This window comes from Leptosomus discolor, chromosome 6 (genome assembly GCF_034619465.1).
Source record: "Leptosomus discolor isolate bLepDis1 chromosome 6, bLepDis1.hap2, whole genome shotgun sequence".
NCBI lineage: Eukaryota > Metazoa > Chordata > Aves > Leptosomiformes > Leptosomidae > Leptosomus > Leptosomus discolor.
In genome coordinates this window covers 64,400,778-64,428,242 of record NC_141396.1, presented here as the reverse complement: position 1 = coordinate 64,428,242, position 27,465 = coordinate 64,400,778, and the positions used below count along the sequence as shown (strand labels likewise).

Below are 27,465 nucleotides of genomic sequence, written 5' to 3'. Positions count from 1 at the left end.
GGGCTGAGGGGAAGGCCGCCAGCCCCGCCCCTCGGGCGGTGACGTCCCGCGCTCGGCGCATGCGCGGCCCTGCCCTTCCCCTGCTCTTGTCGCCGGCGGGGCCGCTGTTGCTATGGGAACCGCGTGGGGCCGCGGCCGGGCCGGGAGCAGGAGGCGCAGCCGGAGGGAGAGGCAGCGCGGCCCTGGCAGGCCGCAGGACGAGGCGGGCGTTGGGCGGGGGAGAGAGGGAACCCCCTGTGTCGTCCCCCCAGCAGCTCTGTGGCAGAGCCCTCTGTGTTCAGGCGGTACCCAGGTAGGCCGGAGGGCTAAAGGTTGCCCCCAGGCCAGCCCTTCTGCCCCCGGGGGCCCCGGGCTGTGCAGAGGCACCGGGCTCTGCTGCTTTGTCGGTCCTTAATGCACCTCGTCCACGCCCGAGGGGTCCGGGCGTGGAGGTAAAGCTGCACAAAGGGACATAACGTGCCTTTTGGCACTTGGTCGGGATGGTTGCTGCCTTGGTGTGAGAAAGGGCCATTACTCAGCGGAGGGTGTGCCTTGGAAAGTTTGTACTGATTGTTTTTCCTAGACCAAAGGTGCACTCGATTATTTTTTTGCTGACAGTAAATGCCAAACAGAAGGAGAGGGGGCTGGAATAAATTCGAAACCTGATGGCCTTTAGTCATGCTAAGTAAAGCTCTAGACATTGAAATAGGTAGCGATGTTATCGCTTTAATGTTGTCACTTAATGCTTAGAGAATCGGGGGAAAGATGTAAGCCACGCTCTTGCCAACTAGTGCCCCAAAATTAGGTTTAACAGAGATCTTTCTTCCCACATTAACCCAAAAACGGGGGGATCTCCACCTTCCTTGAAACGTGGGAAGGAAGGCTGGATGGTTGCAAGCAGTCTGCGTTCCCTTTCGTCAGTATAATGGGGTTGCCACGCTGGCATGGATTTGACCCCAACTTGCTCTTCTGTAAAAATGTTTATTTCAACAGAATCTGTTTAAAAACATTTTAAAACGTTGCTTTTTTGAATGATAGAGTGAAAAAGACCCGAAAACCTTTTTGAAGACGATTTGAAAGCCATTTATGGGAAGAGGCCCTTGAAGCAAGGCAGTGGGACTGAAGAGCCCAGTGGCTGAGAGGAGGCGGTGGCAGGGAGATCACACAGAGGTCAGTGAAGAAAAACGGCGAAGCAGCTGCTGGAAGAGGACGTTTTTCAAAGTGATGTTGATCTCTGTCTCTTTTATTTTCTTCTTGTTATGCTCTTAGTAAACAATGGAGTCAGACAGAAAAGCGGATGAACATTTTAAAAGGCAGTTTAAGGCTTATCAAGAACAGCAGCAAAGGCGGCTGCAAAATGTAATGGAGAGGAAGAAGGAAAAGCAGGACAGTCAGAAGGAAAAGCAGGACAGTCAGAAGGGTGACAATGGCAACGCAGAGGAGACTTTCGGAATCTCGAGTGATCTAAACCGGTTTGAAACAGGACAGCCTGTAAATGAAGATAACAGCAAAAGGTAAAGGCATAGCAGCACCGTTCCTTCAGGAACTCACAGAATTCTATTTTCATATGCTCTTACACAACCTGTGTCATGTCTTCACATGTTGGGCTTTCATTATCCTGAGGAGACTCTCGCTGTCCCTAACATGTTTATCCTCAGAGCGTTGTGGTGTGCACTGTATTATCAGTGTTTCACAAACAGAGAGCAGAAGGACAGCGGGATTAAGCGTGACAGGCTAGGGGCAGCTGGCTGCCCTCTGACAAAATCCAGTCACTCAGGATCACTGACATCCTCGGAACTGTTGGTTCATTCCTGCCTATCCTTGAAAACAAACTAGTGCCCTACATGAGAAATTTCCAGAGGCAGGTAAGGGCAAAGCAACCAATGGGTGCAAGCCAAAGGCCTGCAGCACAGAAGAGCGTTCCCCTGGCTGTCTTTGTGATATAACCCGATTTCGTAGCTCGGAAGACAGCCAGCTGCACGGGAGGGTCTCGCAGACGGAGTTGGCTCCTGGTTGAGATACTTGACAGGGTTATATAAGGTAGGGTTTTAAATCTTACGGGGGGACAGGGGTTTGGGTCTTACTTCACCCATTGGGGGTAGTATCTGGATTACCAGGACGTCCTGGTGTGGATCTCCCTCCATCTTGGGTTTGGAGCTGAGTGCGTAATTCAGTTCACTGGAGCAGGGATTTGAAACCCCAGCTCAGATCATTCGTCCCCCTCCTAGGATATACTCAGACTCTCTGACCCAATTAGTATCATTTTTCCAAACTAGAACAAGTCTGAATTTGGACATATCCCCCAGATGTCTGCCGTTCCTACCGTGTCACCCCCGTGTTGGCGGGGAAGCCAGCTGAAGAAATTCCCGCTTCTGCTCCCCGCTTGCAGCTGTGCTGGTACAGCTGTTTGCCGGAAACTGGTTTCACTTTCTGGGCCAAGGGTGCTTTTCTCTCAAGGCATTTCAGTGGTCCAGGTGACAGCTTTAAGCCCACAGACTGTTTTATCGGCCCCACGATGGGGGTGAGATACTGTGATAAGAGGGGCAGGAAGGAGGAGCTGGCAGCTCTGCCAAACCCAACAGCTCACAGGTGGAAAACCACAGTTAGGCATATACCTTTGAGACAGTTTCCCCTCCCAGAACCCGCAGTGGGGAAGGGCAGCTCCACCAAAGTTTATCAAGCCACTCACCAAGGTTTATTAGGCCCTAAACGCTGATCTCCCCTCTGTGTTACTCTGGGCAACGCCCTGCTCAGCTCCTTGCTGAGGATTGCTTCCTTCAACGCCCCAGTGCGTAAGCGGCAGCAGAGCTTCTGTGAAGGTGCAGGGAACCACTGAAACTTGCAGGTCCTTCTGGGAACGCAGAGTTCATGCTGCAAAGGACATCTGTGGGGCAACGGGGGGGCTGACCCCCTAGAAACTGATGCTCTCACCGTTGCATCGTACCATGGTCTTCTTCACCCATAGGGCCCGCGCCACGGCTGTCTGATTTGCCGAGTTCTGCTTCTGATCTGACCTCGGCCGGCTGTCCCCTTCAACTTTTTGTTCTGATATTGGAGATCTGAGGGGTTTTTAAATTTTTTCTTTCTTTTTTTCTTTTTTTTTTAATGGGGTGAGAGGCTGATTCCCACAGTTGAGATGTGGATTGGTCTGGTGGAGGAGAGGCTTAGGCGCTCCCACAGCACGTCCTGGTGCAGCGTGCGCACGCTGAGGTGCAGAGTAGAGGAGAATCCCAGCAGTTCTCTGCTACTTACAGTTCAGCAGTTTAGGTCTGAGCAATTCAAGAGCTGTTACCTTCCTCTCTTTAGTGGCACTGACTTAAAAGTCCACGTTTGCCATGGCAGGCGTAGCAGATTTATCTGGTTTGTCCTTCGCTTACGTACGTCTGCAGCAGAGTGGTTCTGAGCGCATCCGATCTGGGCAGGATTTGCTTCTGGAAGGGATTCACCAGGATGTACTTTGCAGTATTCCCATGACAACACGTTAGAAACTTGTTCCAGGATACCAGGGCTCCATATGGTCTGCAGTGGCAGTGATTTCAGCCTGTCAGCGTTGTTTATAGCAGCGCTTGGGAAACGGTCTCCTCTCTGAAGTCTCCCTTCCTCTGCGCCTTGGGAGTTCGTTTTTCCTTCCTCCCATCCTGCTTCCAAATTTTTTTTAGGCGAGTGTTTAGCTGACATTTGTGTCCTTCTGGTTTGTTCTTTCTGTAACTTTATCCTCCCTGCTCTGTTTGAAGTATTTAAGTGATTCTCCCCATGACATGGAGAATCTGTAGCAGAGTTGGGAAAGAGACTTACCTGACTTCCAGTCCTGGGCCTTGCTCATAAGCTTTCACCTGGCTCTGTTTCCTCGAACGAGAGTGAAAAGGGTTGTCTTTCTGCAGCCTGTTTCTTTTGGCTGACTTTCTGTAGCTGAGCCACTTGGGTGCAACCTGCTACCTCCTTTGTAACATGTAGGGATGGGATGGAGAAGTTTCTCAGAGGAGACTCCAGCTCTGTGCAGTTGGGATTTCTGTCCATCCTACTGTAAGGTCTTTTTGTCATGACTTGGAAGACATTGCTGATCAGGTGTATTAAGAGCTTAGAACCTTTTTTTTTCACGTTAATTCCCTCACTGTTAAAAGTCTTTTTGTTCCTGTGTCTCTAATTGGATCTGCGCAGTTTGGTTGCTCACTTCTATGAGTGGTACATGTGGGAATAACTTAGTTTTGCCTTTTCTCTGCTCAGATTGCTGCTTGCTTTCTTCTCCTTTGTAAACAGCTGCCTTTGATCTCCCTTTGATTTTCAGCTTTGAAACAGAAGTGCATTTCTTAATGATGGATTGTGAATCGTGTCGTAAATTGACCGTGCTGGTTATGGCAGTGCTCTAAGGGGTCATTTATGCTGACGTGTACGTAGGGAGCATGCACTTAAAAGCTCCAAAGGCCACTTGGAGCAAAAAGCTTGCTAAAACTTGTGAACAGAAAAGATTTAGGTAACTATTGAGGTAGCTGACTTGTCTGGCTGTGGATATGTCTACAGCCACGGGTCTATACTGTAACAACTGAGCTTTATCCAAGTCTCTGTGATCATCCAAGTAACTTACTCCTGTTGTAGTTTGGAGCAATCTCTCTGTAGGCCAAAGGAGTGGGACACTATTCCAGATTAAATCACCAAAATGTAGGCATTCAGAGTCACACTGTAGATAATAAGAATCTAGAGGTCAAATCATCTGCCTGGCTTAGGTGTCTAATGGTGTCTGAGATGCTGTAGGGTATCGGGAACTTCCAGGACACAGGAGGTCTGCACCCTTCAGCAGGTGGGGGATGGGTGGGCAGCCCAAATGGCACCTGTAACTGAACTGAGTCCCCTCATCAGCTCACTCCGTGGCAGTTTGAGAGCCGTTTGCATCACCCCACAGTGGCAGCTGGTCTGTAGGCGACGCTGGTTGTATTGACTAGACCTCCTTGGCCTTTTGTGTGCATTTTGGCTTGCTGCTCACAGAGAGACACCCCTGTGTATGGAGTGGGACCTTGCCTGGAAAGTCAGAGGGGAGAAAAGAGGAAGCTCAGAGGCAGGCAGAACGGGAGCTGCTGGCTTGAGCCAGCAGGATCTCTACCCCAAACCTATTGGTGTCAGTATGACTTCGCTTAGCACATCCCCCCTCTCTGGGGGATGGAGACAGGTTCATTTCTATCCTGAAGTGCTGCTGTCTGGAGGGATCTGGCTGACAGCTTGAAGTTGGAGGATGGTAGTAATTCTTGGGGTTGGCTCAGATGTCCGCACAGGGGTGGCGAGCGCTCTCTGAGATGCTCTCAATTCTCTGCCTGGGCTCCAGAGGTTTTCCCAAGAGCCCTGCGTGGTGGCTGCTGGCCTCACGTAGGGAGCTCAGCTAATCCTGGGGCATCTCAAATAGATGCCTGCGTGCCCACAATTGAGTTGAGCCCCTGAGGCCTTAGCTTCTTGGTTTTACCTTTGCAGTACCAGCATGTAAGGACAGCAAAGAGATTGGAGTGATTAATTCTCTGGATGTCTCAGAGAGATGAAACTCATGAATGTTACTCAATGTACCGAAGAACAGGAGAAGCAAGAGGCTATTTCCTCCTGTTCAGAGCGCTTTTTGATAGCCTTGGTTTCTAAATGAATTCCAAAAATACAAACTGATGCCAGTCCATCCTGGTGGGGTTCCAAGAAAATCAGATAGGGGCAGAGGAAATTGGTCTTTTGTGAGTTGCTATGAAGCATTCCTTTTTCAAGAACCTCAGCAGCAGCTTTTGTAGCTGATGCACTGTTGGCTTCTGTTAGCTTTGGTAAGTACAGAAAGGAAAGCCTGGATGCCGTGGATGCTGGATGGTGAACCCTTCTGATTTCCTCTGAGGAACCAGATACATAAGACTGAGTGAGACAAGACTATTCAGTAACCTCAAGAGCACTGAAAAGGTACCTGTTCTGTGATGTTTTGCCCCAGACAACACAAGGAAGTGCAGAATTTTTTAAGAAGAAATAAGTTATAGGGATAGATCAGATCATCTGGTGTTCTGATCTGAGGTTTAGGATATTCTGCTTAATTCAGTAAACTCACTCCTGATAAACTCAGCTCATCCAGCATACAGTCATTTAATTATTTTACTCCTGGAATCTGAAGCACATTACAGTGACATTTGCCATTATGGCTTATTTTTTTCCCAGGTTGCTTGAGCTTGAGAACGAGCAGCTCCAGAATCAGCTTCGAGAGGTCCAAGATGAGAACTGCAGACTATACAAACTGCTGACAGAGAAAGACTTTGAAATAAAGCAACTCCAGAAAAAAATCCCGGAGGACAGATTAGCTTTGTCAGGTAAGCACGGTAACTTTGTATTCTCGCTGTGTTAGTACCAGTGTTTGCTTGATGGTGGTGACAATAGAGGTAGGATGACAGAGTCATTGTGAGCTCCGGGCAGTGAAATATTCATGTGACATCTCTTCACCTGCTTTCTGTTAAAAAGGAGTATTTTGGTCATATTTTGGTTGCCTCCCTTTCCACTCCTGTAACAAGCTTTTGCCAGGAAGAATCAAAATTCAGCTCTCAACCGAGAGCTCTGTTGAGCCTGCAGGAATTTGCAATAGCACTGAAACCACTTGCCTCCGAACTTTGAAAATACTTGGACACCGGTGTATAGATTTAGTCAACGCTCAGAGTTGCTCCCTCAACTTGCAAGGGTCTGACACTGGTTTGCATTTGCAGAGTTTGCTGAACATCCCTGTCTCTCCCGTGTAAGGAGTCTCATTGCTTTATTTGCAGAGGGAGGTTCCTCACGGTGGTTTGACAGGTCAGCACTCACGCATGGAATGGCACGTACACTTGCTCTCCCCTTCAGTGCCATGAGCTGCAAAATCTGAATACTGCTATTCCCCATCTCAGGGAGCTGTGGAAAGGACCAAATGACTTCTGGTAGTCAGGCAGGTCAGACCTAAGGTGTTATTGATAATTATGTGTCCCTGAAAAGAAGTAGAACGCTCTTCTGGGGGGCGCAGTGCCCTCTGTTCCTTACAGATCTTCCGCAAGCTTGCTATTATCGGCACAAAACCCGATGATTCGTAGAAATCGTGGCTTGGAAAACTCTCTGTTAATGTCCAAGAACAGCGTTGCAGCTTTCTGTGCTACGTGGTGTTAAATTCCTTGTGGAGGCTCCTTTCGTTGGTCTGAGCAGGGTGCTGGGGGAATGCAAAGTCCAGCTTCTAAAGTGGCTTGGGTGTCCTCGGGAAGCTGAACTGTGCAGGTTGCACCTCCTCCACTGGGTGCCACTGTTGTTCAGGGCAGCGGTGGTGACCGGGCTAATAGAGAAGGGGGAAACCAGCAATAAGCAGAAATAAGTAACACTTAAATTACGCCTTAATTCGTAGAATCTCTCTCTAGCTGTATGTAGGAGACACGATGAGCTATGACTGGGTCAGGTCTGGAGCCAGGGGTGCTGTTGCAGCTTCTCTGGCTGACTCGTATGCCAGCTTGCAGCAGTTTGCCTCGTGCCTCTGTCTTCCCTGTCTACATCGTGGCAAGAGATTCGCCCACATTGTTTGGGAATTAAAAGCTTTGGTTAAATGTGTACAGTGTGTTCGAAGACCATCACGTGGAAGCAACAGCCTGGCTTTTGGTGAGTTTAGTACTTACTGTGATCCTTAGCAGGCATTATTTGTCATGAAAACTAGGGAGAAAGTAGCTTTTAGATGAGAAGAGAAACACAAATCACATAAAGGAGTGAGAACAGTGGAAATGCTTTTAAAAATAATAAATTTATGCTCTCCACAGGGTTTTAAATAGTGATATAGAGTCATATTCTGTTCTCAGCTATATTCTGCATTGCCCCTTTAATGTCTGTAGGGGTTTTGTGGGACTCAGAATTCACTTCAGAGTAATCTGTCATCCTTGCATCTCACCCTGGTTCTTCAATATAATCTTCATGGATGTCAGTAGAAAAGTCATTACTTCAGAGCGCTGAAGGAGGATGGAAGAGTTAAGAAGAATGACGAGAGCCCAGTTCCATCTTCATTTATCCCACCAAGGATTTGTTGTTGCAGGGTCGTGCTCGTTGCTGAGCTAGAGGTTTCCATGGACATGGTGTACAATCATATTAGTTTTGCACTTGTGCAAGAACTTTTCTTGACCTTTGTGATGTTCACAAGAACACGAGTGACACACGAGCCAGTCCTGGGGATTGCTTTCTCCGTGACACTAACCAAACCCTCTCTGCTGAGGAGGTGAATGAAGTACCAGTTTAAAAGAGCAATTAAACGTGTAATACAGTAAAGGCTCCATGTATAATCTCAAGGGACATATAAATAGGCACAATGACATTTCCTGGACCTTATCCAGGGCCCAACTGTCACAGTGTGCCTGACCTTTTAGGACAGATGTCTAGAAAAGTTCGCACCTCTGTTTCAGCAGCTCCTCCAGTAGTAAACAACCAGTGCGAAACAGAGCGTTGTCTTTTTCTGTAATATGCCTCAAAAACCTGTTCGTAACTGTCCTTCACAGTGGCGAGCAGAAAAACACCTCTAACCTTTCTCTGTGGTAATGTTGCTACCACCGCTGTTGTGGCCTTTTGATGTGTGGCTGTTGCTGAAGTGTGAAACGTGGCTTTGCTAGCCACAGTGTGATGCTGGCTGAAAGGAGCAGGCGATCCAGCTGGAGCCGCTGACGCCTCTTTTCCCTCACTTGTTCATTTAAGTGCCTGGCACAGCTCTGAGAGAAATGGATTAGACAATAAAAGAACATTGTGCACTGGACAGAGAAGAAAAGCGTCATCTGTGCTGAATCTTGCCTCTAAGACATGTCCTTTGCTTTTATGTATACTTTTCAGGGGCGGCTGGTTTAGCTGGAGATGTCGCAGCTACTAAAATAGTTGAATTGGCCAAAAAGAATCGTGAGATAACTGCCGAGGCTGAGAGTGAAAAAGCCAAAGTGAAGCAACTGAATAACAAAGTCAAAGAGCTGGAGAGAGAAGTGAGGCATTTTTTCTTGTTCTCTTTTGCATGCTAAACCAGAGAAATCCAGCCTTTGGGATAGAGGAGCTGTAGAAACTGGATTTGATTCATGTTCCCATTTTGAATTTGCTCTTAAATCTGTGTTTGCTTTGAATTCTGGTAATGTCTGTCCATGATAGGAGGGATGTGTGCCCTCAGCTGTTTTCACCTTTGCAGAAAGGAGCAGCTGGGAAAGGGTGTTCACTTGGATTTGAAGCACAAGGGCTTTTCTAACAGTATGGCAATGATATTTTTCTGGTGGGTTTTTTTTTGAGAGAAGGTACAAATTTCATATTATTATGTCTTACATTCCCACTTTGTTAATACCAGTCATGAATTGGTACTCTATTCTTTGAAACTTTATTAATCCACATAATGAAAGCTGTTTTCTGGCGTAAGTACTTCCAGAACAGAGACAGCATGTCAATGGATCAATAACATTTGTCATGCTGACAGATGCATTTTGACTGCATCTTTCATAATCACTTCTGATCAGGAATTGTGCCTCTATCTGAATTGTGCTCTAGTTACCTGAAAGATCAAGAAATGGTAGATTAAATTTTTGAGGACTCCTGCAGAAATCCAGAGCGTTCTGGTCAGAGGGGTCTTGTCAAACAGTTGGCAGGCTGGCTAAGAAACATCCCGTGTAGCTGGGGACCTACAAAATCACACAAGTAGGGGAGCAAGCCGTGAATAATTTCAAGTAAAATCCACTTGGTTATAATCCCCTACTGTAGCATTGTAATGACCGTTATTCAAACACAAACTTAAAATATCGTCAGATCTTGACCCAAAAGAAGGGCCCACAGACATTTCCGGAAAGGAAATCAAACTCAACGCAAACAGAAATTTTCAAGAAGCAATAATTGCTGGTCAGAGCAGTGATGGACACTTTAGATATGAGCTAATCTGTTCTTAGACACCAGCGCCATCAGAATCAAACCCAAACACAGCAACCTGTCTCGTCTGAGGTAAAGATGAACCGCAACGTGAACCCGCTGAAACCTGGTCAATGGGCTGTATTTTCTCCTAACCTCATTTGGGGTGGCTCTTCTCTAAACTGATGGTCACTGGCTGAGTTTGTGGGTTCTACTTGTTCAGTAGAACTATATGAAGATGTAAAAGATGGGTAAAAAGAAAGCGATGTGGACAGTGGGAGGTATCCATGAAAAATGTTGAGGGATGAGAGAGAAGATCACTGTCTAGACACACTCGTCTTTTTCCATTGGTTGTAGGAAGAGCCAAGACAGCTAAAGTGCAATTCAGTTGCCCACACATGAGCGTAGAAGTCCAGTCTGTGATGTCACTTGACCTCTCAGACATCCCTGCAGGGCTGTTAGACGTGACAGGACAGGCAGTGCTGGCGAGCAGCCGAAGGCCTCCGGGGTACCCTCGGATGCCTCCGAGGGGACTAGACAGCTGTGGGTGGGCAACAAGACCGAGTGTGCAGTCAGTCCCTCCACTCGATGGAGTGTAGGTGTCTGCTGTAGAGTGAGCTGAAGATTAGACTTCCCTGGTCGTATTGACGAGACTCCATTCTTTATAGAGACACCCACGCCGAGAGCAAGGAACGTGTTAATTTGTGAGTCGAATCTCATCCCCTCTGCCTACTTCTTGATGCCTTAAGCTCTGCAAAATGAATTGTGGTGATGGTACCTTCCAAATGCCTCACAAGATGCGCTTTCCCCAGTGGAAAACACTGTCCTTTTACATAATTGTTAGCTCTTTGCTCGTATGAGGACCGAAAAATATGTAAATCGTAAGTGTTTTAACATGACTACATTCCCACAAACAAAATGGAAGGTGTGGCCGTTGAGCAATCGCTTGGCAAAGGGTGGTAGATGTAAACATAGGCTGCAAATGGATGTTTGCAGAAAGCTTCCTTAGGATTTGACCTAGCAGCTGCCACCACTAGCTGAAATGTCTCGTTCTCAGTCCATTGACTGAAAGACTTGATGAGCTGGATAGAAAGGGTGGCCCAACCATTGACTGACTTGCAAAGAAGGGGTGAAGTTGCAGCTGGCTCCGAGTTACACACCGGGTTTCCCCTGGTATCACTTTAATGAAGAAGCTGCTCCTTACAGCCTTCTTTAATTGGGGCAAATAGTCAAGATTTCCCGCCCACCTCAAAGAATGAAGTCTCAGCCCTTTAAAGCAACACTTCCTGGCCTTTCCAGCTCCAAATTCCCTGCCCTCCCCTCCAGTAAGAAGTCTTTGCAACCTCAACATTGGGCATGATTCAGACCAGGAGGGACTATATGACTGCCTGCCTTTGCTGTGGCAACCAACAGGAGAGATACCCTTCATGGCTTGAGAAATGCTACTTTAGAGCCACCAGCTAAAGAAAATAGCTTTAACATCGTTACTGAATCTCAGCTATAGGGCTTTAGGTAGTCGTTTCTCCTTTTACGTTCCTCTGGTGAGTAGAACTATGTGCTTTTTATGAAATATCCTGTGATTTTCTTTCAAAATGGGTAAACTGGCATCCAGAATCTAGAGACAGCATCCTGATCTGTACGGTACTGGATTTGCATTTAGGTATATAAACACTTACTTTATGAACCTATGGTGATAAAATCCCCCAGAAGTCTCCACACTTGATAACAGATCCCATCTCAGCGGATCCAGAGACGTTTTCACTGAAGTTATACCACAGTAAAATAACATGTGCTTCTTTGGGAGGCATTTCAGGAAAAAAAGTATATGCTTTCCTACTGATTGTGTTTAAAAAATCAAGGGGAAAATGAAGTACTTTTTTTTTTTTTTTCTAGAGTAAGTAAACATCCAGGATCATCAAAACCGCTGTTGTACTTTTTTACTAATTACTATTCCATGGAGATGTGCTCTTCACTGTGTTCATTCTATAATAACAATGTTGTTTTTTTTTTTTTTCCAGCTACAGACAGCCATAGAAAAAATACATTCTCTTGGTGGTGGTGATGCAGGAATCAAGCAATCAATTCTGCAGATGATAGAAGGAAACTTGGTACGAATTGTAATTGAAAAGGGAAAATTTAGTTCTCTCCCATTGCACAGTCCTTTCCTCATGACAAGGATGTACCCGTGTCACTAGTTTTATAACCAATTTGCTCTGTTTGTACCTTCTCTGTGACCCCAAAAACGAGGGAAGGCATTTGCATGGGTCTGGGGAAAAAAGATTCTGCGATCCTGATGGGTCTGTGGATCTTAATCACTTCAGTTTTTCCCTGAGGATTCCGTTCTCCCCAAGTACATTCTTCTCTTCAAAGGCTGAAAGTCCAGAGGTGAAAGCATTGCAAGAAAAATTAACCACAGCCAACTTCAAAGTGATGGAGTATCGTAACCAACTCCAGTCTGCAAAGCAGGAGCTGAAGATGACCCAAAAGGTACTGTTGCAGGACAGAGTCTGTGGCTGGGATCCCGTGCGAGAGGTATATTCTTGGGAAATCAGGAAGCTGCTTTTCTGTTGAGCTTTGATTAACCTCCATGAAGTATTTCAGTGAAGTGTAAGGAGGTAAGAAAATCCAGGGGTGTAGTGGTTGCGTTGGGAAGGCGTGCACGTGGACACACAGCCTTCATGCTCTGCCACCATAGCTGGATGCCTGCGTCCAGTATTTCTTTTGCCACGATGGGCTCAGATTCTTGAAGGTTTATAAGTCCCAGTTCAGCCAAATAGGTTTGTGACTGACTTGCAGCATACGTTCAGGCCCATTCCTCCTTTCCGAAACGTTTGATTGTGTATTGACTTTCAGCGTAGGCTTCGGTCCCGTGGAAGTCAACGGGATTAAAGGCCACACTTGAACTACAGCACATGTTTAAACAACAGTTTGTTGGAGTGACATCCGGCGTAACCTTTTCCTCTTTGATTTGTGATGGATTTTAACGTGTTACTATGTGCTCTGTTTCCTTGGGTTTCATTACTTTGCAGAAGAGACCTGCAATGCGGATCAGAGTAGAGGATATGGTCCTAAAAATAGAACTCTGCTGACCTTTTTATAAATAATTTAAATGCTCTTCATACTAACTTTAGCTCTCGTTAATGTGGCTGTGTCAGAACTGTGCAAGAGAGATTGGCTCAATTCCTGGTGGCAAGGGTGTGTATTAAGAAAATACCTCTACTCTGTTCCTGTTTCGTTCTGGTTAAGTGTTCATGATATCAAAAATAATATGGAAACCTGTTAGTAACGCTTAGTCAACCTCGGTGACGAACTTGAAATCCTCGTTTTTACAACACTAGCGCAGTTTGACGCCCAGCTGGATGGTACGATTTGACCCTCCCCGTCGGCAGGCAGCAAACCACCGATTCATGTTTTTCAAAACTCAAAGGATATTACTCAAACGTCGAAATACCGAATGACCCACCTGACAAAGTGAAATAATTCACGTTAGCCCAACCCCTCCTAAGCATCAACACCCTGTACCGTGGCAACGATCTGAAAGAGCTTCCATCACGTGGGGTACAGGGGGTCAGATACAGGCGATAAAGAATGGCCCCTGCTTATAGATACAGTGTTTTGTGTTTGCCGCTGGGAAGAGTAGCTTTCCCTCCCCTCTCCCCAACCCGTGTATTTGAGCCTAGCCTTATTGTTGGTGTTCATCCCTTTTTTGTAGCTTTTAGCAAATGAAGTTGGTGACGATGTGAATATTCAAAGTCTCTTGACCAATTCTGGCAGCTGGCGTGGACGAGCCCAGCAAATTCTTGTTCTCCAAAGCAAGGTGAGTTAAGACCCTGCGTGGTGCTGGGTCTGGGATGCTCTTTCTACGTCGAGGTGTTCCCTCAGTTTGAGTTAAAGATACTCTTAGTTCTTCTTTACCTAATTCCTAACATCTGTACCTGCTTATAAGGCATATCCCAGTACTTTGCAGTGCTTACTGCAAATAGATGGCCAGCCTTTTCTCTGTTGAAGGAAGCAACTGTTAGAATAAAACACTTTATGGTAACTTTTATATAGTTTTTTGGTATGTTTATGTGTGTGTGTGCACATATGTGTGGGGAGGTGGGGTGTTAAATTTTAAATATGTGTTGATGTGTCTTTCGGAGTTCCTGCAAACTATTTTAATTAGTCTATTGCAAACATGCAAGTTTCAGTGTTTAAGCTGGGAATCTTTCACATCTTTGTTGAAGGAGAGAGTTCAGGGACCTTGGAGAGCTGTGGCAGCCTAGTTAAAACCCCAGGATGGTTTGAAGGTGCCTCTCTCCACTGAGTGTTGAAGGAGCCCTGCCAGTGTCTGTGCTCTGACTTGGACACCTTTGTTCAGTGCCTAAAGTCAGACGGGAAGAATTGAGGCCAGATAAGTTTTTCAAGTTGTTCCCCCAGGAACTTGAGTAAAATCTTTAACTCTTGAATCTCCTGAAGGGCACAGTCTAGCCGAAATGTCGGCTGGAGACAGGGAGGCAGTTCTGTCTCCATCTTAAATCAAACTTCTCTCAGGCAATTTGATACGTATTTTTCCATTTTTCCGCTGTTTAATTATATGCCCACAAACTTTTGATTTTTGCACTGATTGACTGAATTTTCCCTTGAGCCGATTACATCTTCCTTCCATGAGACCCCCTGGCTGGGATTCATCTGAAGACTGCACGTACTGTACTCTACGGTACTGCAGAAGTTTCTCTCTGAGCCAGCCTCCTCAGGCCCCTTGTGTAGTCAGTGGGGATCTTGTCAATACAGTCACTGAGTCAAAAGGTGCATCCCCTCTTGGGAGGCACCTCCAGAACAGGGCAGAGGAACTGTGCTGTAGCAGTGCCCGTTTCCCTCTACTGACTCTAGAAGAAGTCTGCGGTGAAGAGCTGGGATGCAGGGGCTGAGTTCACTTGGCTGCACCTAAGTGTCTAATGCCAGCCCAGATGCCATAGGGTGTCCCTCTGACCTCTGGTCATCTCTCCAGAGACTTGTAAATCCTGCATCATATGGGTCTCCAGTATCCCAAGACATCTAGACCAGTGCTAGGTACCTGTGTTGAGGCTGATGAACTGTGCCTTGGATTGTGGACATCCTGGATGGTGATTCTGCTACAGACCAAGGTGCTTAAGTGTATAGGGGTGAGTGGGTGTCTGCCCTTTTAGAGGCGATCTAAGGTATTATTCTGTTGCCCACACGTGTTTAGTGGCATTCAGGATGCTTTGGAGTGTCTGCCTGGCCTCCACACGTGGCTCCAGTAAGGCACAGATCTCCCACATGTCCCGACTCTCCTGTAGGTCTGGTGTCACCTCTCCTCCCTGCACAGATGCTGTAGACATCTGCATTTTTGTTAGCAGCTAACAAATTTAAATTTGAAAGAGCAGACACTGCTTTATGTTAGTTAACCACAATAAGGTCAAGAAGTAATATGATGCTACACTCTGAGCTCCTTTTGGTGATGTCCTCTTTGATGCTGGACCACTGTACCCCTGGTAAAGCCTCTGGATGAGTCGTCATTATTGTCCCCTAGGTTCGAGAGCTGGAGAATCAGTTGGGTCAAAACAAGACCAGAACATCACTGAGTGAGATTGATGAGGAATTGCTGGCACTGACTGATCCGAGAAAGTTGTCAGCCCAAAAGAAGAACTTGCTGAAGATTCGCAGCTTGGAAAAAGAAAAGAAAGAAACCTTGGAGGTAAAAAACCTTGAGCTGTGTGGGTATATAGTGTGTAATAACTTGCCTGACCTTCAGGGTGTATGTTACACCCTACCAGGAGACAATGTCAGGAACCCATTTGATCTGCTGGAGGAAGTCCTGCCGTAGTTCACAGACTGAGCAAAGGGCTTCCCCGTGTGTTTTCGGTACCGCACTCTTACGTGGCCAGGCCTGCCTCTGCAGTACAAGGTTTGGTCTTCCCCTCTGCTTCATGATTGGTGTGTCAGATACGTCTGCCTGGCCTGAAATGTGGCCATCTGACAACTGTGCCTGATGGGTGATGTTGGAAAGAGGGAGGGAGGCCCTGGGTTGCAATGCAGCTGGTACTGGCTTTGTACTGAAGGTGGACGCAGAGAAAATCCCTGCTACAGCTGCATCCGAAGGCTGTAGCATCCCTCTCACCCTTTGGCCGTTCTTCATGTGGTGTTAAGTACAAACGTCCCCCTCACACCGCACGTATCTGTGTGGCTGTGGCCTTCTACATTTGAAGAGGATAACGTTGAGAGCGACGCCAGACGCCCTCTAAGAGGCATTCCGAAAATGGGTCCCACCGTTTGTCTGTCACATGGAATTGCCACAAAAATAAACGGGCAACCGTTGTTGAGGGGTTGAGGGAGGCTATAGCTAGTGGCACACGTGGTAAACCCCGAGGTGGAAAGGATGTGTAGCCCTGTGTCCACAAGAAACCTGGGTAGCTGGGGTCAGCTGCACCTACCCAGGTTAGCAAAGCGCATCTCCCTGTGCTTCTTCACTGTAGTCGCTTCCGTAGAGGCTGCCTGGCACCATCCCGGAGCTTGATTAGCTCCTGCTTTTCTCACCACAGTTTAACTGGGCAACAAAATGAGCAATGGGCTGATGCCCACCTTTCCCTCTTGGCCATGAGAATGAAAGAGAAGATTTGTGGCTACAGGCACGCAGCACAGGGAAGGCTTTCCTCAATAGCTGTAGCCTGCATGGTTCCACTTGTGCCTTTGTGTTTCAGGCTTCGTTCACAGTAACTTCCCTCGCACTTCTCCGTTACTACTTCACTTCTAGCGTGCTCCCTGGCCGGCTTCATCTGGGTGAAGGCATGGCACAAGGGGCAGCATATGCCAAGGGCAGCTTCTGGGAGACAGTGTGGCATCCCCCCCCTGTATCTGGCTGGAAGAGAGCTTCCCCGTGGAGAATGATGAGGCAAATGAAAAAGCAGGAGCCTACAGAATGAGATTTTAACACAAAATTATTATTTGCTTCCTGGCATTTACTGAAGCAACCTAGTCCACTCGTATTCCTGAGCAGACAGACCTTTTTTTGATGCTGGCAAGCAGGCAGCGAGTAGTAGCACTTGTAATTTCTACTTGCTTCGGGATGATGGGGTATGCCAGCTCTATTTTTTTTTTAGGTTCTCCCAGGTGCTGGGTGATTCCTTTAGCTCACCAGAGCACCTGGGGCTGGGTGATAGGCTGTCACTGTCATTTCCCTTGGTGTGTTCGCATCACTGCAGAAACTCAGCGGGGAACGCGATGCTCTCCAAAAAAGTCACGAGGAAGTGAAAAGAAAACTTGAGGCATCGAAAGCCAGGAACAAAGTGCTGTGCAGCGAGGTGAAGACGCTGAAGGAACAGATCGTCACCTTGCTGGAGAAAGGAAAACACGACGATGAGCTCATAGACGCCTTACTGGTACAGTCTTGGCTATTCCTGTTGGTCCCAGCCCCTGCAGATCGGTGATGAAACATGGTGTTGTTTAATGACACGGTGACACAGACAACCTTCAGGTGTACAGGGGCCTGATGAATCAAACTGTGACAAGCGGAGGTTGCCTAGTCAGCCAAAGCCCTTTTGCTTCGGGTTGTGTAAAGGCTGCGAGACGGCACCAGGCGTGACACAGTTGCAGCAAAGTGGCTCTAAGCTGCAAGTATCGGAGGAAACGTTTTGCAGCAGCATTGAAGTAGGATTGTCTAGTAGGAAGGGCTTCATTCCTGACTCAGGAAGCTGGACTTTGTCCTGCTTTCAGCTCATTGGGAGAGATTTTTTTTCCTTAGAATGCCTGCCGTCTTGCCCTCTCATTTGGTGCGGGACGCAGCCCAAAACGCACGAGCTGAACCCCGTGCACTAAACCACGTGCCCACCCATTCGCAGTAGCTGAGGGGATTTGGCCCCTTCGAAACCAAGAGTTTTAGCAGAGACTCGAGGTGCAGTTATGCTGAAATAAATGGCTGCTCTCATGGTCTTGCGGCATCCTTTCGTCCTGCCATGATTCTAAATAGTCTTCCCCAATTACAATAATAAAAAACCATGAGTGGAAAACATGCCACTTTCTAGTAGGGTTAGTTCTGTGTTTCCTGATCCAGCCCCTCCCAAGTTTCAAATCACATTTCCTTGCTTCTGTACCTCGGTTTTAGCGAAGACATGCTTATGACTAAGCTGGCATTTGCCTTTCTGCCCACCAGGCAGCCGTGGGGAATACGGGTACGGACCAGCAGATTAGGCAGATTGCAGGGGAGCCAAATAACTGTGGTCACTTTTGCACAGCCTGAGCATTCTCACTAAAATCGTTACAGAAAGATGTGAGTTTCCTTGGGAAGGAAGGGTTAACTTGTTTTATCCCTTACATCAAAGAAGCACCTTGCTTGCAGTTGGTTGGCTTGACGGAACAAACTGTCCAACAAGTGTTAGATTTGTCAGTGTGAGAAAAACTCCAAAGCCCGTTGATAAAGCAGCCTAGCCTCATAGCTGTTGTCTCATACATCCCTCATCTTTTACTGCCACTACTGCACAATCTGACTGTGTTCTAATTTCACAAAAAGCACATTGAAAGCTTTACTCGTATCCAATTTATGAAAAAGTCACCTTCTTTGTCAAAGGCCAGCCTTTCGTGCTCTCTTTTCTGCCACACCGAGTAGCAAACCCGCCAGAAAGCTGAATCTCTCAATTGCTCAGGTCTTTTCTACTTGCACCATCCAGTCACTAAAGTCTTGATATGACCCACAGTGGGGATGGACGGTCCTTACCCAGCCACGTGTGTCTGGGCATTGCCCGTAGATGTGCTGTGCAGTCTTCTCAAGGCACAGACGCCACGAGCAAGACAAGGTGATCTCGTGCTTAAAACGTAACGGACCAGATTCTTGGAGCAGCACTAGTGACATCAGCGTGCTTACGCTGAGGAAGGGGCTTGGCAGGGCAGTGGCTTGTCCCAGCATTCCTAAACGGGTGTTTGTCTTGGGGGGTGTAACACCCAAAGAGTCTTAATGATCGTTGTGTACAAAAGTCAGTATCTCACTCTTTGTTTCTGTGTTATCAGAACCAGCAGAAGCAAATGCAGGAGCAGCTGAACCAGCAGGATGAGAAGAACAAGGAGTCCCAGCAGATGCTAGGGCAGCACTTGAACAGCGAGGTTCAGAAGCAAAACTGCCTTCTAGAGCAGCTCAGACAGATGGTGGCTGAACGAGAGGCAAAGGTTAAAGAGCTGGAAGAGGAGATTGGGCAACTCGCACTCCAGGTAGAGAGCCAGAAGAAATGAGCTGGAGGAGCGCACGTTGTAATCCTTTGAGATCTATTCCCATTGATCTAACACCCTCAGAGGGCCGCGGTGAGATTTTCAGTCTGTCAGGTCCCTCGGTAATGGGAGCTAGAGCGTTGAACCCAAGGTAAAACTTGGGTTAGGGACACAAACCAGCCATGCTGGCACCAGTAGCGGTGGTGCTGTGCTGCGGGTTCTCGAGCAACACTGTGTGCCCCCTTAGGATTTCATATGAAATTGCAACTTTTTACTGACTTTTGTTGTTTCCATCCTGCAATGGATAGAAAGGAAAGAAAAGTTTCTGAGGAAGTCCTGTAAATCAAACCTTCTGGCATGCTCGTAGCAATGATCTTAAGCTGCTGATTAGGCACGGACGCAGCTATTTTCCTTTGAACTGCGTAACTGGTTTTATAACCTGCTCCAACATCAACAGAAGGAATCTGCCCATCAAGGGGACCGTTCAGGAGCTGCTGACCCACCACCTTCTGAACCCTTGGAAGATCCAGGTTTTACTCTGTTTAAGCCTCTGGCATCAGGCAGCAATCGGGTTGGAAGGATTGGATCTGCTCGGTAAGAAGCCCCCAATGTCAATGTTTAAAATGATTGGGAGTTATTCAGAAGCGTGGTTTTCCCAGGCAGTTGGCTCCAACCACAAGTGCTGTGTGCCAACAGCTGTGGCAGCCTGTTTACAGTATATGGGAATCTCTAATCACGTTATCTCGTCGACTTTCGTCCTGGAACAGAGAAAGATACACAGACTTGCAGACATTACTGCATTTGGCATGATGGCAGCGCAGCTAATTCCCTTTCTGCAGCTCAGAGGATGTCTATGTGGTTAGCTTAAGTGCCTGTGATTCTTCCCTCTTATGAGAAACGGGGCTTCTAATGAGCAGACTTCTGAGAGCAGGGTGGTGAATTAACACACAACGCCATTTTAGGTGAGCACTAAATCACTGGCACGTGATTTAAATCGATCAATGTGCTTTGACTAGGATTTCCTTGCAGAAACGTTGAAAACCCGCCGCATCATTTGTTCTTAACAAACGCCCTTTTTAAAGCCGCGCTGAGGACCCTGTGAATCACACTAAGCTCCATACAGCGCTAAATCTGATTTTTGTTTACACGGGGGTGACTCTGGCTCGCTCTGGCTGGGTACAGGGACCATAATACTGCAGTAAGTTATATCCTTTCCTGTTAAAATGCTGCGTTTGTTGTTAAAGAGTTCACGGGTGCAAAGATTTGAGACTGCTCTTCTGAGGAAGGAGGGAATGTTTCATCGAGGTAAAATTGCAGCTGATTTCTTCTCTGTAATTTTAACTCACATTCCACATTACTTTAGGCACCGAATTTGGCTTGTAAATCGTCAGATGTATCCCCGAGTCTAAGTAGAGCTTTACTACAAAATTTAAGAAAAGCTCTTCTCGCTCTTTTTGAGTTAGAGTTAGAGCATCCTGACTTTGTGCCTGCATCTCCACTGCTATACCCCTCTGACTGGCTTTATTCTCCCACCTCTAACTCTGCAGAAGTTGTGCTCTCACGGAGCAAATCTGCATTTTAGCCACTTTTTTACTTCGTAGGGCTGCTGACGGTAAGCAGGAAGGCAAGTGGGAAAACGAGGTTGGGTAATGGCTTTGTAGAAACCGCTAAGTGCGATGCATAACTGACTGCTTGTGTACGTGGCCGGCACCGCTCGGTCACGAAACCAGCTGACCTGTCAGGTGGGCAACGAGGGAGTCTGAGAACTGCAAGAGCCGTTAATGACTTGGTCAGCAGGGCTCACTCCTTCCATTAACTTTAATATGCTGATGAACTCTCTGTTTCATTTTACTTTAGTGAATCATCTTTTCCTATCAGGAAAGATGACACGAAAAATGCTATAAATAGGAGCTAAAGCCCCTCGGAGATGTCGAAATAAAAGTCTGCATTGTTAGACTGGGCCGCTCCTGTCGTTATCAGCCTTCGCTTGATTTTGGGGGTTAACCACTCCTAGCCTGGAAGGCAGCTCTGCCTCTTCCACAATACGAAGGCTTTATCCTCTGTTAGCTGCAGCCTAAAGGCAAGGAAACGTGGAGGACTTGCCTTGAGGCAGCGGAGCTCAAGTTTGGAAAACTTGAATTTTACCTCCCAAGCACACCTGTCATTATGCATAAAACTCATCCAGAGTGGAGGCGATACTCTCGTGTTACCAGTTCACTCCTCCTCTTGCAGCAGTAAGCCTGGCAGCTCTTCCTGAGCGTCTCCACAAAGCAGAAGGGTTCAGAAAACTGTATAAAGGTACTTTTAAAGGGCATTTGGAAAGAAAAGCTGCGCACGTGGCTGCAGAGCAGGGGTTCTGTTGGTTGTGAAAGCACGTAAAACATGCACAGTAACCTGTGCTTGTCCCTCATCCTAGTGGGGGAAGGTGCAAGATGAGGGTGCTCCCTGCCAGGGTCTGAGGCAGCAGAGCAGCAGTGGCCGCCTGTGTGGCCGCGTGCTCAGCTGGAGCCAAGCGGGATCGAGAGAAATTCCTGCTCACGAGCTGCTGTGGGGCTCCTCTGTGCCGTGGAGCTCCTCCAGGCCGGTCTGGAGGGCCAGCAAAGTATCCCCAGAAGCGCAGAGCTCGAACGCTGCCCGGTAGTTTTTGCCTAAAACGGAGACACGAGGTGTTTTTGCAGCAGTGTTTTGGAGTCGGGGAGCAAGCTGAGCTATTGTGTATGCAGAGCCGGAGTGATACCCACTTAGGAGGCTCTGGGAGATTTTTCCCTACAAGGCAGCAATAAACACAGACACTGGAAAAGGTCCGGAGTTCTTGGACGACTGCCCTCTGGAGAGCTCAGGGCTTCACAAAGCTTTCTTCCTCCCAGCACAGTGTCCAAGATGGGCCATACGCTTGTCGAGTCCGCCGCCACGCAGCCTTTCCTTCCCGGTACTAACCTCACGCCTGGAAGGTACGTGCATCAACTTCCTCGAAAACACGGGAGGTTTCCCGCCACGCTCCGCGAGCTGCTGGCAAACCTTGTCCGTGTCTGCCTTGGTGCTGTGAACAGCTTCTTTCACCGTCCTTTCCTACCTGCTGCCAAAGGCTCTAATGTCTTCTTGCTGTCTTAATTTTTTAATCGATTTCTAGTTTTATTTCCCCATAAATCCCATTTTTCCCTTTTTACCCCCAGTCACCACGTTTTCTCCTGCTTTTTGCTCTAAAGGACATATTCCTGAATACTCCTGCAGGGAGAGATGGGAGAAGTGATGAAGTACATAATAATGGGATGCGTGGGAAAACTGCCCCTTCCTTTCGTCAGGTATCAGGCACAAGAACAGCCGTTGTACTGATGCTGCCTGAAGCCTTTCAGTGGGAGAAAATCAACAGCGTGCCGCTTAAAGGCTTAGCTTTTGGAGAGCCCACGTACAGGCTTGTTTTACTTGGGCAGTAGCAAAGGGAGGAGAGTCAGCGATCGTGGCTTGCTCAGGGGTGGAAGTTTGGTTTCAGGGGTGATGGGAAGGGGAAGCCTCCTTGCGAGGGAAAACCCCTTTCTAGTGAAACTCACAGTGGCTTTATTTCCAAATCTTTCTCTTTCCTTTATTGCAGCGTAGAGATTGGTGCTGGGGGGAGGTAGGGAGCCTGGCTCTGCATTCTAGCTTAGTCTTCAGACGAGTGTATTTTGATAGGGTTTTCAAATCCCCTCTTTGTTTCATTTCTTTGGTTGCTGAAATGGGAAACAAACTCTCTACGCTTCTGCTGCTTTTAGGCTCGCTGGCGCTGACAGCCCGGATTTGGAGGTGCTGCAGACGCAGGTCACAGAGCACAAGGCGCTCTGCCAGGCTGCTGAAGTGGAACGGAACAGGCTCCTGGAGCTGGTCACTGTGCTGCAGAAAAGGTAGAGGCTGATTCCGCCAGGATCCTTTGTGGGATGCTGCGATGACGGAGCGCTTGAGACGTGGGAGAGGCTGTACGGTGCACCCCCACGCTGCCAGCGTGAGCTTTTCCCTCAAGAGGGGCTTTTAAATTTTTTCTGCTCAATTTCCCCGCCTAGTTGATGATTCATTTTTATTATTATTATTCTTTTAGAACAAAGGACAGAGAAAACAGTGTCGTCTTCAAGCTTGCTGCACCTAGATAAAACTAAAATTCGTGTGTTTATGTGTGTGGTCTGATTTAGGCAGCAATATTATTCATCAGTAGTAAATACTGTAATTATAGTTACAATCTGACTTCTGTGCCAGATTCACACTCTTTTAAGTTTCGCTGTATCCTCTTTTAAATGAATTCCTTCTGGTTTAACTGAAGCATAGCAGTGATTTTTTTTTTTTCTTTTCTATTACTCAGTTCAATTTAAGATGGTGTTAAAAGCCAGTTTTAGGAGGGCAGGAAGCAAAGTCTTTTCTGTCTACATACCTTCTAGCTACTGCTTTTTTTCGCAGTTAGAGTACGTATATTATTAGATTCCCAAATCTGCGTTACAGCCTGTGGGAAGGTATGTGTTTGTCTGTGCACTTTTGAATACAACAGGCCCTATTTGCTTGCGTGATTTTACGCTAGTTACCATTCCTCGCTTGTCTGGCTTTTGTGCCGTACAATTCATCGCAGTCAGGAAAACACGTTTTTTGGTAACTGTGGTAAAGGTATCATCCCCTGTGCTTTTAAGGGCTAAATCCTGGAAATACAAACGGGGAGACTTTTATTCCTGTTTGTAAGTCCGGTGAGTGTAATAGAGCTATGCAATTAGAGGAGGATGGAGGTGTGAGTGATGGCTGAAATGGGGCCATCACAAACGTGGGGTCACGGAGAACGTGGAGTCAATGAAATGCAGAGTCGCTTGTAAAACGTACCGCAGACTGATGATTCAGCACCTCCACAGTTACGGCACATTTATCAAGAGCTCCTGCAGGTAAAGTAAATTCCGTGAGACCGCGTGCAATAACTCTTGGAGGACCTCAGGATAATAGAGCACCCGGTCACATTTCAACGTGAATATGTGTAAAAAAAAATAAAATGGTGCATTCCTCCTCTTCCCCTGTCAGAGCGTGGGGCAGCGAAGCTCAAGCAGTGCACGTAGTGCTTAAGTCAAGAGAGGAGCACTGGGAAGGGTTACAAGAGTGGTGGTTTTGAACAGCAGCTGCCAGGATTTAGGACGGGGCTGCACAGTCGCTGCGGAGCAGAACGTAAAGGGTTCGGAGGATTGGGCCCTGCTGGGGGAATGGGAAGAGCCAGAGGAACGTTTTAGTTTGTTATTCATATTGGCAGAAGATTTAATAAAAACCAGCTAGCCTTGTCGTTTTTCCTCCGCTGGTTGTGGATGCTGGGGGAAGACCTGGTCAAGTGAAAGTTTAGTGACTTCAGAACCACCGAGGGAAACACAATTTCTCATAGCACGTCACCAGTCTGGTAATTTGCTGCCACAGGAGGTCAGAGTCTTGCCTGTAGCTAGATTTTTAAGATAGCGATATAATTTTATCACAGTCGTAATATTGTTTTTTTAGCTATGCCAACTAGGAGGGAAATAAGACTGGTCCAGCCTTTTGATTCAGGGATTAGTCAGCTATCACCCGTGGGGTCAAGAAGGAAATTCCTTTATTCTGCACTATACCACACAGCGAGTCAATTCAGGTTTCTCTCTAGCTTTAAACTCCTTTAAATCATTTGGTACCAGGAGATGCACCACTGACTGCAGCTGTGGGCGCATGTCAAATTTTTTGTAGTTGCTTTTCTAAGATGTTTTTTTGGGGTGAATTGAGGCACTTTGCCCCTCTGCTCTGTGCTGCAGCGTGAACCATCCGTTTCTTTTCCACTCACTCCCTTCCACAGTAGTGTCTAAGGGCCACGTTTATTAAAAGCAACGTCAAGTTTCTTTTCTTTCTTGCAGATAACTGACGCAAAACAGCTAAATACGAGACAGCGGTTTTATAAACTATTTTCCTTCCAAATTTTCCTGGAGTGTTTAAAAAAACCCCACAGTTTATGATTCCTGTAATAAAAGATCTCTCCTCAGCAATCTGCAGCTTGCCTGCTCGTCTGAGTGGTCAGTTCACCCGAGTAGCCAGTGTTAAGGGACCTGGGCAACTTCCATTCACTGTACTCACTAGTTAAGTCTGGTGGGCAAATCTGGAGGATGACATCTGGAACAATTGTGCTGGGATTTCTGCCTGTGGGTGCACGGAAAATTCTCCTTTTCCCTCTGTTGGGAGCTGTGCAGCCTGAAGGATTGAGTATCAAGACTGACTGATGCTTGCTAGTCGTGAAATAAATAAGCTGAACCACCTTTGTTTGCCCATCAGGGTGGAGGAAGGCAGCGACAAAGCCTTAGAAGCTGAGAAGAGGCTTCAGGAAGAGCGGCGGCGATGTGTCGTGTTGGAACAGCAGCTTGAAAAACTGCAAAAGGACCCAGGGAGGAACAGGAGCGCACAGAAACCCCCCCTGAGGAGCAAAGCAGGTGAGGTGGAGCCCTTATCTGCACCTATGTCCCCCGTCCCACCGTGGTTAATGGACAGCAACAACATTTGGACTCTTTTATCTGTCAAACCTCCACAAGGGCTTGAACTTACACACCGCGATTTGGACCGACTCAAGCCAGTGGGCCAAGCCAGGAGGTGAAATCCTGGCCGCACTTAGTTGAAGAGGATTTTGTCACAGATTTAAGTGGGAGCAGGACTTTTGCAACGTGTTTTCTTCCACGGGATCACAGTCTACAGAGCAAACTTGACACTGCTCTGTGTTGCCGCCGTGCCCACTGCTGTGTTCCCTGTGCACTTCTGCCCGAGAGATTCATCTGAAGGTTAAGAGCAGAATTAAAAGGACGCATCCCAATTTAAGGCCTGTCAGTGGCTGGCTCAAGGCTCTGTTGGTCGTTTTAGGGAAGCCCATTCCCATTTACTCGACTGATCAGCCCTTTGTCTGCAGCAAAGACCACCCTCCGGCCCCCTTGCTGTTGGTTGGGGGAGTTCAGCATCCTCTACAACGGCTGTGGTCACTCTCTACCTTCTTTTCTGAGCTTCCTGAGCCCATCGTCCTTGCCTGTCTCCTCTGAGCCTTCTTCCCTTGCAGGCGTTCACTGGCCGACCCCAGGGTTTTTGCTCCTCCCATCCCAGCAGTAAATTCGAATCGTATTTTCCCTCTAACCCTAAAAAAAAGGTCCCGTGTCCCTTTGAAATGAGGGGAGCATTCCTGAATCAGAACCTTAGGTTGAAGTACACGTTGAAGTGCTTTCCTGCACTTACCCTGGGCAGTGTTTGAGCTGGGGGTCAAAACAGAAGCGTGTGCCACACGCAAACGTTATCACGGGCATTCGGGAGGCAACACAACGACAAGATAAACATTAAAATAATCCTTTTCAACTGTTTCTCTCATCCATTTTTTTTCGCCACTTAAATATTTTGGATTTTTTTCTGCTCTAAACAGGTAGGCACACACATTCCTGCGTTTAGCCCTGCAGTGCAAACTCATCGTGTTTGCGTTTTGCTGAAAGGAGATTAAAATAAAAGCCTGTCCTATACATTTGCGGTATCTTCATGGATATACATAGAACTTAACAGATTCCTTAGCACTGATTCACCGTTTCCTGATATTTACTCAGTGCGCTACCCGTGACAATGTTTTCCTAAAACTCCATGTCGTGATTAAATCGACAGGCCCGTCTGCGAGTCACTCCAGGCTCCCCTTGACTGTGGGTGGCAGGAAGGAGCCCTCTGCAGCCCAGCACTCCAAGTTGCCTCTGGAATCGCAGGTAGAGGAGCTGAGCACAAGGTACGGTTTCCCTCTTTCCGTGCTGGGTTACCTACAATAGCTACAATTCATGGCTGTCCTTCCAGCAGTGGCACTACCTGCACCCGCTCCTCAGAAGAGAAAACCTAGCAAACTCTGTAGAAACGGCAGATCCTCTGGTTTGAGTTTGTCTAGGTCATCCTTACACAAATTTCCCCGTAATTATACCGATATCCAGAAGAGTTAAGCTAATGCAAGTATTAAGCAACACAAAACACGTGCAAGGACGACGCCTTTTTTTTTTTCCCTTTTCTTTCCTTGTGCGTCGATTGCAAGCTTGTTAGTGAAAATAAAATGACAATCTTTAACAAAACAGATCTGAAAAGTATCTTGGTCATCTAATACCCTGTCTCAAAGAGAGAAGGACCAAGCGTTAAGTCTGCTCTTTCTCATGCCTGTCATAAAACGAGCAGAGAGCATGTGTTTCTCTGTTTTCTCCCCCAGAGCTGAAGCACTGTTCTAATTTGCTTTGAAGCTCCGCGGCTCACATGAAAGTTTCCCTTTTGTTTCCTCGTAGGCTTGTGATCCAGCTGGCTGAGAACGAAGCTCTGAAGGATGCTTTGGAGGCTGCTGGGAGAAAGAAAGAGGAAGACTTTAAACTGTTTCAAGACACAATGGACCAAGTGAAGGACATCTTTCTACAGGCCATTCGGCAGCAGAAACAGCAGAAGAGTTAA

At 47.3% G+C, this 27,465-nt stretch overlaps 1 protein-coding gene across 2 annotated transcripts; it reads left to right on the top strand.

The window, feature by feature from the left end:
* Positions 1-1,254: 1,254 nt before the first annotated feature.
* Positions 1,255-27,465, top strand: LOC147415409 (coiled-coil domain-containing protein 13-like). Of its 2 annotated transcripts, XM_086467030.1 has the most exons (15): positions 1,255-1,493; positions 6,145-6,293; positions 8,794-8,936; positions 11,853-11,942; positions 12,205-12,321; positions 13,547-13,651; positions 15,368-15,532; positions 17,037-17,213; positions 18,835-19,032; positions 19,487-19,623; positions 21,897-21,980; positions 22,779-22,907; positions 25,306-25,460; positions 26,656-26,770; positions 27,306-27,465. In XM_086467030.1, exons 1-15 carry the CDS (start codon positions 1,255-1,257, stop codon positions 27,463-27,465), a joined length of 2,163 nt encoding a protein of 720 aa, XP_086323156.1. The 2 variants fall into 2 exon arrangements, with proteins under 2 accessions (XP_086323156.1, XP_086323157.1); XM_086467031.1 differs by lacking the exon at positions 21,897-21,980.

Bases quoted from the DNA above. Each gene is read 5' to 3' on its own strand.
- LOC147415409 (XM_086467030.1), top strand. From the start codon at position 1,255: ATGGAGTCAGACAGAAAAGCGGATGAACATTTTAAAAGGCAGTTTAAG. The intron at 22,908-25,305 runs GTAGAGGCTGAT...TTTGCCCATCAG, and splicing joins GTCACTGTGCTGCAGAAAAG to GGTGGAGGAAGGCAGCGACA. The intron at 26,771-27,305 runs GTACGGTTTCCC...GTTTCCTCGTAG, and splicing joins GTAGAGGAGCTGAGCACAAG to GCTTGTGATCCAGCTGGCTG.